General features: G+C 40.3%; 1 protein-coding gene across 1 annotated transcript; it reads left to right on the top strand.

Annotated features, from left to right (window-relative positions):
- The first annotated feature begins 3,568 nt into the window (after nucleotides 1-3,568).
- LOC107131991 (non-histone chromosomal protein HMG-14-like) lies at nucleotides 3,569-3,829 on the top strand. Its single transcript, XM_059883655.1, has one exon. It carries the CDS (start codon nucleotides 3,569-3,571, stop codon nucleotides 3,827-3,829), a length of 261 nt encoding a protein of 86 aa, XP_059739638.1.
- Nucleotides 3,830-9,585: the final 5,756 nt, after the last annotated feature.

Below are 9,585 nucleotides of genomic sequence, written 5' to 3'. Positions count from 1 at the left end.
TCCTGTGATGCGGGAGACCTGGATTCGATCCCTGGGTCAGGAAGCTCCCCTGGAGAAGGATATGGCAACCCACTCCAGTACTCTTGCCTGGAGAATTCCATGGACTGAGGAGCCTGGTAGGCTACAGTCCATGGGGTCGCAAAGAGTTGGACACGACTGAGCGACTTCACTTTCACTTTCTTTCTTTCATACACATCATATTACATATATACATATAATATATGCAATTAGACATTATTTTATATGCATGTTATTTGTCCAAGTCATTTGAGAATAATTCGTAGACATAATGGCCCTTTATCCCTAAATACTTTAGTGTAAATTTCCCAGGGGTTTCCCGAGTGGCCCAGTGGTAAAGAACCTACCTGCCAATATAGGAGACATGGACTCAATCCCTGGGTTGGGAAGATACCCTGGAGAAGGAAATGGCAACCCATTCCAATATTCTTGCCTGGGAAACCCCACAGACAGAGGAGCCTGATGGGCTACAGTCCATGGGGTCACAAGAATTGGACATGACCTAGAGACTAAACCACCACATAATTTCCTAAAAGCAAAGACAGTGTCTGACATAACAACAGCACTATGATCAAAATCAGAAAATTAACATTGACACAGTATTTTTTACCTGTCTACAGACCTCATTGGAAAAGTCCCTGATGCAGGGAAAGACAGGGCAGAAGGAAAAGAGGGTGTCAGAAGATGAGATAGCTGGATGGCATCACCAATGCAATGGATATGAACTTGGGCAAACTTTGGAAGATGGTGAGCAAGAGGGAGGCCTGGCATGCTGCAATCCATGGGTTAGCAAAGAGTTGGACATGACTGGGTGACTGAACAACTACAGAGCTAGTTCAGATTTTGCTACTTGTTTCAATAATGTTCTTTTTAGAAACAAAATTCAGAAACACATGGTGCATTCATTCAGCTGTCACGTCTATTCAATCTCCTTTAACCTGAAACACAATCTTTTATGTTTAAAGACTTTTTAACAGCACTGACTAGATAGAATATCCCTGTTTATGTTTGTCTGAGGTTTGAAAGTGAAGTGAAAGTTGCTTAGTTGTGTCTGACTTTTTGCGACCCCAATGGACTTTATGGTCCATGGAATTCTCCAGGCCAGAATATTGGAGTGAGTAGCCTTTTCCTTCTCCAGGGTATCTTCCCAACCCAGGGATGGAACTCAGGTCTCCTGTAATGCAGGCAGATTCTTTACCAGCTGAGCCACCAAGGAAGCCCAAGAATACTGGAGTCGGTAGCCTATCCCTTCTCCAGGGAATCTTCCCAACCCAGCAATCAAACCAGGGTCTGTTGCATTGCAGGCAGATTCTTTACCAGCTGACTCCTACTTATATTCAGGTTATGCATTTTGGGCAGGAATAACTCTGAAGCGAAGTTGGGCTCTTCGTGCACCTTATCAGGGGACACATGATGTTGATCAGTGCCATTAGTGGTTATGTTAACTTTTTAATTTATTTTTATTGAAGTATAGTTGATTTGCATTGCTGTGTTAATTTCTGCTGTACAGCAAAGTGATTCACTTATATACATTTATAAATTATTTTTATATTCTTTTCCATTATGGGTTATCATAGGACATTGAATATAGTTCCCTGTGCTATACAGTAAGACCTTGATGTTTATCCATTCTATATATAATAGTTTGCATCTATTAACTCCAAACTCCTTCATCCTTCCTCCATCTCTTCTCCCTGCTGGCAACCAAAGGTCTGTTCTGTATGTCTGTGAGCCAATTTCTATTTCATAGATAAGTTCATTTGTGTCACAGTTTAGGGGCTTCCTTGGTCGGAAGAAGGAAGTAGGTAAAGAATTATTTACCTGATGGTAAAGTATCTGCCTGCAATGCAGGACACCTGGGTTCCATCCCTGGGTCAGAAAGAGCCCCTAGTGGAGGGCTCGGCAACACACTCCAGTACTCTTGCCTGGAGAATCCCATGGATGGAGGAACCTGGTAGGCTACAGCCCATGGGGTCGCAAAGAGTCGGACACGACTGAGCAACTTCACTCCACACATGTCATAGTTTAGATTCCACATATAAGTGATATCATATGATATTTGTCTTTCTCTGGCTTCTACATTTATTAGTTGGCTTCCTACTCTAAGAAGGATCTTCCCCTTCTCCTTTTATTTCTTATATTAATATGGACTCATGGATTCTTATTTTATTTAATGAAATAAAACCCTTTAATATCATTTATTTAGAAACTTGAATTATCCTTCATCTGGTTGGTGGAAGTCCCTAACAAATGGTTCCTGTTTCCTTTTGACATATACCCTTCATGCTTTGGACAGTTTCCTACTTTCTGGCACACTTAGGTATTACAGACTCATCTTGCTTTTTTTTCCTGCCCAGTCTTGAAATCAGCCATTTAATGACTTTGGGTTCCTTTGAGCATTTGGAAATACCGGGCGTTAGATGTGCCCAATGTTTCTTGGATGTTATTCCTTCTAGGCCCCCTCTGTGAGCAAAGCTAGAAAGTAGACACATATATTCACCCATATACATCTATATCTATTTACATATCTATATATTAGTACACATTCAGTTCAGTTTAGTCGCTCAGTCATGTCCGACTCTTTATGACCCCATGAATCACAGCATGCCAAGCCTCCCTGTCCAGCACCAACTCGCAGAGTTCACTCAGATTCATGTCCATCGAGTCAGTGATGCCATCCAGCCATCTCATCCTCTGTCATCCCCTTCTCCTCCTACACCCAATCCCTCCCAGCATCAGTCTTTTCCAGTGAGTCAACTCTTCGCATGAGGTGGCCAAAGTACTGGAGTTTCAGCTTTAGCATCAGTCCTTCCAAAGAAATCCCAGGGCTGATCTCCTTCAGAATGGACTGGTTGGATCTCCTTGCCGTCCAAGGGACTCTCAAGAGTCTTCTCCAACACCACAGTTCAAATTAGGTCACTCTAAATCCAATGGCACCCCACTCCAGTACTCTTGCCTGGAAAATCCCATGGATGGAGGACCCTGGTAGGCTGCAGTCCATGGGGTCGCTAAGAGTCAGACATGACTGAGCGACTTCACTTTCACTTTTCACTTTCATGCATTGGAGAAGGAAATGGCAACCCACTCCAGTGTTCTCGCCTGGAGAATCCCAGGGACGGGGGAGCCTGGTGGGCTGCCATCTGTGGGGTCGCACAGAGTTGGACACGACTGAAGCGACTTAGCAGCAGCAGCAAATCCAATCCAACAATACATGGTTCATTCTATCTTCCCCATCTTCTGCCATTTGTAACTTCCTTCTCCAACAATGAGAAACCTGGCTGACTTTATCTACAGTATATCTATATATTTGGTCAATCCTAGAATACACAGAAAGTAATTCTGCATGGCTAACCCATGCCTCTGAGTAAAAGAAGCCTACAAACTAGAGTTTAATATTTTTTTTAGGGTTCTCTCCATCTTCACCCTGAGGTCATTGTCCAAATATTGTGTTTAAAAGTTACTGGAGGGCAGAAGGAGGGACAGACTGGCATCCCTGCTTCCAGAAGTGTCTCTGCACTAAGCAGCTTGTAGGCTCCGGGCACACACCAAGATGCCCCAGAGGAGGGTCAGCGCAGTCCAAAGTGCAGTGAAGAGAGAGCCCAAGAGATGTGCAAGGTTGTCAGTTAAACTTGTTGCTACAAATGTGAAAATGAATCCCGAGAAGGCAGCAGGAAAGGCTAAATCCTTAGGCAGAAAAGTGCAAACAAACGGGAAAAGGGAAACAAATGGCAAACAGGCTGAAGAGACTAAGGAGCTGAAGACTGACCTGCCAGAAAAGAACAGAGAACGAGCAGAATCTGGCCTCTCATGAAGCAGGAGAGAAAGAGGCCAAGTCAGATAATGAATGAATGAAGCTTGTATCTCTGCACCACCATAGCACTATTTTTCTCAACTATTTTGTAAATGCAAGCTTTTTTAAAGTAGCCTTAGAAACCTTCTTAAGAAGGGAATGCCTCTCCATCTCATTTGTTAAGTGCAAATGTTTTTATTCCAAAAGTGAAATCATTTGCTTCATTTTTGGTTTTGATTTGCTTTGGTTTTTGTTTGGGTACAAACAAAATGGGGGAATATTGAATTATGGGTGGGTTTGACTATCGTAGGTATACATCTAATATTTTATAGATTGAGAGGAGGTAGATTTTATATCCTATAATACAAAGTATGTGAAATGGCAATTTGGAACCACAGTCATGCATTTAACATCTTCATCATTTTAAATGATTTCTATCCCATGTTGTTTTTAATAGAATTGCTTCTTAAAGAAAAACAGTCCTTAACCTTGGTTTTCCCTGTCAGAATTGTGTGCACTTTGTAATGTATTTTTGGTTGGGATAGTTTGGTTTTCCTAATAACTTAGTTATATGCTGTGAAAGACAAAAAAAATCATGTATGTAGTGTGTATGATATTAAATTGTGAACCAGTGAGACACAGTGCAGCAGCTTACCAAACTTTTGAAGGTATTGGTACTTGATACCCTTTTAAGGAAAATTTGCCTCCAAATTTTAAGCTGAAAATCACTTAAATAACTATTTAGAAAAAATTACAAGTACATGGCTTTGTATATTTTTGGTGCATTCATTAAAACTTGAACAAATTGTTTATCATATCTGCATACTGAGCTTGAAAACAACCAACAAAACTGCATAAATTTACAAATTAATTAAAAAGGTATTTGAATTAGTGTAGTTATGTTATTCATTAAAAATAAAATCTACTACATCTGTTACTATTCATGTTCCATTGTAGGGTTTTCCCCAATCCTTGTTGATTTTCTGTTTATGAGTGTGTGCAACATTAGCATGGTTCAAAAAGTTAGAAATATTCACAAAGGAATCGTCAGAGAAGTGTCACATTTACTTTTCCACCGTGTTCCCACCCACCCTAGAGGAAACAGATCTGTTAGTTTCTAGTTTGTTCTTCTTGTGTGTTTTGCATAAATGACCAGATGCATGTACATTTTCTTATTTCCCCTTATTTCTCAAACAAAATGTAGCATATTGCAAACCTGTTTTACACTTTGCTTTTTTTAACCTAACACTATCTCCTGGAAATCACCCCACATCAGTTCATAGAGATCTTCATTATTTTCTGAAAATTTTTATTTTATGAAACTGCATAGTACTCCACTGTATGGAGGCACCGTAGCTTAGTCAACCACTTATAATATTTTGCAGCTATAAATAAGGCTGCAATGAATAACCTTGTGCATGTCTATTTTTGTATTGGTGGAAATGAATCTTCAAGGTAGAGTGGGCTCACTAGGTCAGAAAGCAAATGCACTCGCAGCTTTGTTAACTATTTCCAAATTCCCCTCCATAAGAGCTGTACCAATTTGCATTTTAACCAGAAAAGCATGAGAATGCCCATTTACTCACAGCTTCACCAACACAGTCTTTATACTTTTTTGTTTTTGAAAATCTGGTATATGAGAAATGGTATTCCAGTGTAATTTTACTATGCATGACTCACTATGAAGGAAATTGAATATCTCTTTATATGTTTCAGGACCATTTTAAAAATTGGGTGTCGGTAATTTTCTTTTCATGTCATTTGCCCATTTTCTAACAGATTTTCAGCCTTTTCTTTCACTTTTTTATATGGTAGAGATATCAGCCCTTTGTTTATGATATATGTAGCAAATATTTTCTCCCAGTTTCTCTTAGTTGTTTTTGCTTTGTTTCTTAATATTTCTTTATGTCTATTTTTTGGCTGCGGCACGTGTGGCCTTCATCGTGGTGCGCCGGCTTCTTTCTAGTTGCAGCTGGTGGGCTTAGTTGCCCCTCAGCATGTGAGATCCTAGTTCCCTGACCAGGGATGGAACCCTCGTCCCTGCATTGGAAGGTGGATTCCTAACCACTGGATTTCCAAGGAAGTGCCCCTCTCAGTTGTTTTTTGATCTTGATTGTGATGGGGGTGTGTGGTTTACATGCATCAGTTTTTATGTAATCAATTTATCCCCCTTTTCTTTTATTTCCTCTTCATTTTAAGTCATATTTAGCAAGCCTTCTCCCACATCTAGGTTAAAGAGGAATTCACTCATGCTTTTTTCCCCCTAGGATTTGTTTGCCTTCATTTTTTCCATTTAGATCTCTGATCCATATAAAATTAATCCTAGCATTTAATGTAGAGTTGTATTCTAGTTGTATTCTTTTTCCAAATGGCTAACTAGTTTTCTCAGAATCATTTATTAAAATCTCCATCTTTCTTGATAAGAACTCTACTGTCTTTTCCTTGATAAGGTCACTGAGGCTTAGAAAAAGTGAATGGCTTACCCAGTGCTACACAGGTGAGAAAATATAATCAGACATCTCTCTCTGAGGGGATGATGAAGACCTGAAGGGTAGGAGGGCTACTGCTATGTGAATATTTGGGGAAAAAAATGACCCAAGTAGGGGTAACAGCAAATGCTAAGACCCTGAGGCAAGAGCAAAATTGGCCCATACAAGGAGAACGTGTCTGGAGAATGATAAGCATGGGAAGAGTGTATGAAATGATGGCAGTGTTGGCAAATCCTTGGTGAGGATTTTGATTGGACTACAAGTGCCATGGGAAATTTCTGTAATAGTTTTAAGAACCTAAGTAGTGAGCTCTCATTTATGTTTTTGAATAATCAGAGCTGGCTACTGTCTGAAGAATGGCCTGAGAACTGGGAGACCAAATATGAGCCTGTTGCAGAATTCCAGGAGAGAGTTGCTGGTAGTTTGCACCAGCATGATGGCAGTAGAGATGGAAAGTGGTAGATAGATTCACTTATCAATGAATGTAGTGAAGTCCAGAGCAACAAAGGGCTTTGCTTTGGCAAACTGTGCCTCATCCCCTACCATTCTAGCAATGGTAATTTGACTTGAGCTCTACAGTGATAAGCAGACAAACTTAAGATGCTTAATCTACTAAATCTTTATTAGCTTCAAGTATGAAATGGTATACAGACAATTGTGTTCATCTTTGATGCTTCATGGTTTATTAAAACGATGACTGCAGGCTTTCCTGGTGGCTCAGTAGTAAAGAATCTGCCTGCCAATGCAGGACGTATGGGTTCCATCCCTGGTTCTGAAAGATCCCTCATGCTACAGAGCATCTAAGCCCTTGTGCAGCTAAGCCTGTGCTCTAGAGCCTGGGAGTTGCAACTACTGAAACCCAGGTGCCACAACTACTGAAGCCCACACGCCTATGTCCTGTGCTCCACAACAAGAGAAGCCTCCGCAGTGAGAAGCCCACGCACGGCAACTAGAGAGCAGCGCTGGCTCCCTGTAGCTAGAAAAAAACCCACACAGCAATGAAGACCCGGCACAGCCCAAGATAATGAATAAAGAAATAAAACTTAGCAAAAAGACAGAGACGAATAACAAGTGTTAGCAAGGATGTGGAGAAATAGGAACCCTTGTGCCCCTGTTGGTGGGAATGTAAATCGGTGCAGCCACTATGGAGACAGTATGAAGGTTCCTCCAAAAATTAAAAATAAAACTACCATATGATCTAGCAATCTCACTTCTGGTTATATATCCGAAGGAAATGAAAACAGAATATTGAAGAGATATCTACACTCCTATGTTTATTACATTATTTACAATAGCCAAGATATGAAAACAACCTAAGTGTCCATTAATGGATGACTAAATAATGAAAATGTTGCACACCCCCCCACACACACACCTGGAGGAATATTATTCAGACTTGGGAAAGAAGGAAGTTCTGACATTTGTGACCACATGGAAGGACCTTGAGGGCTTTATGCAAAGTGAGATAAGAAAAACAGAGAAAGACAAATACTAAATGGTATTACTTAAATGTGGAGTCTCCAAAAGTCATACTCTTAGAAACAGGAAGTAGAAATGGTGGTTACCGGGGTCTGAAGGATAAGGAAAATAGGCAAAGTCGGTAAAAAAGCTAATCTAAACTTCCATTTGGAAAATAAATAAGTTCTGGCATCTAATGCATAACATGGTAAGTATAGTTAACAATACTCTATTATAATCTTGAAAATTGCTAAGAGAGTAGGTCTTAAATATTCTCACCACATGCAAACTAGTACAGCCACTATGGAGAACAGTGTGGAGATTCCTTAAAAAACTGGAAATAGAACTGTCATATGGCCCAGCAATCCCACTGCTGGGCATACACACCAAGGAAACCAGAACTGAAAGAGACACGTGTACCCCAATATTCATCACAGCACTGTTTATAATAGCCAGGACATGGAAGCAACCTAGCTGTCCATTGGCAGATGAATAGATAAGAAAACTGTGGTACATATACACAATGGAATATTACTCAGCCATTAAAAAGAATACATTTTAATCAGATCTAATGAGGTGGATGAAACTGGAGCCTATTATACAGAGTTAAGTGAGCCAGAAAGAAAAACACCAATACAGTATGCTGCTGCTAAGTCACTTCAGTCGTGTCCAACTCTGTGCAACCCCACAGACGGCAGCCCACCAGGCTCCACCGTCCCTGGGATTCTCCAGGCAAGAACACTGGAGTGGGTTGCCATTTCCTTCTCCAATGCATGAAAGTGAAAATTGAAAGTGAAGTCGCTCAGTCCCGGAGAAGGCAATGGCACCCAACTCCAGTACTCTTGCCTGGGAAATCCCATGGACAGAGGAGCCTGGTAGGCTACAGTCCATGGGGTGGCAAAGAGTTGGACACGACTGAGCGACTTCACTTTCACTTTTCACTTTCATGCACTGGAGAAGGAAATGACAACCCACTTTGGTATTCTTGCCTGGAGAATCCCAGGGACGGGAGCCTGGTGGGCTGCCATCTATGAGGCTGCACAGAGTTGGAAATGACTGACGTGACTTAGCAGCAGCAGCAACACATATATATGGAATTTAGAAAGATGGTAACAATAACCCTATATGTGAGACAGCAAAAGAGACACAGATGTAGAGAACAGTCTTTTGGACTCTGGGAGAAGGCGAGGGTGGGATGATCTGTGAGAATAGCATTGAAACATGTATATTATCGTATATGAAACAGATCACCAGTCCAGGTTTGATTTATGAGACAGGGTTCTCAGGGCTCGTGCACTGGGATGACCCAGAGGGATGGGATGGGGAGAGAGGTGGGAGGGGGGTTCAGGATGGGGAACACATGTACACCCGTGGTGGATTCTTGTCAATGTATGGCAAAACCACTACAATATTGTAAAGTAATTAGCCTCCAACTAAAATAAAGAAATTAAAATAAATAAATAAATAAATATTCTCACCACAAAAGAGAAATGGTAATTAGGTAAGGTGATGGAGGTATTGACTAATTGTGGTGGTGATCATATTGTAACATATATATATCAAATCAATACACTGTACACTTTAACTTACACAATCTTATGTAAATTATATCTCAAGAAAGCTGTAAAAAGAATTTAGTTCATATTGTGTAAACAAAATTAAAAGAAAAACTAAAATTACAGGTTGAAGCAAATATAAGATTCTCATTTTTAATTTTTTGTTAATAAGAAAAACTTCATTATTTCCATTGGTTGATGTTATAATGAGTGAATATTATAACTTACAAAAAGCCTTTATACTAAAAAAATTTTCTTATTGCTTTTTATCAAC

The sequence above is a fragment of the Bos taurus genome, chromosome X (genome assembly GCF_002263795.3).
Source record: "Bos taurus isolate L1 Dominette 01449 registration number 42190680 breed Hereford chromosome X, ARS-UCD2.0, whole genome shotgun sequence".
Classification (NCBI taxonomy): domain Eukaryota; kingdom Metazoa; phylum Chordata; class Mammalia; order Artiodactyla; family Bovidae; genus Bos; species Bos taurus.
This window is presented reverse-complemented; position numbering and strand designations above follow the sequence as displayed.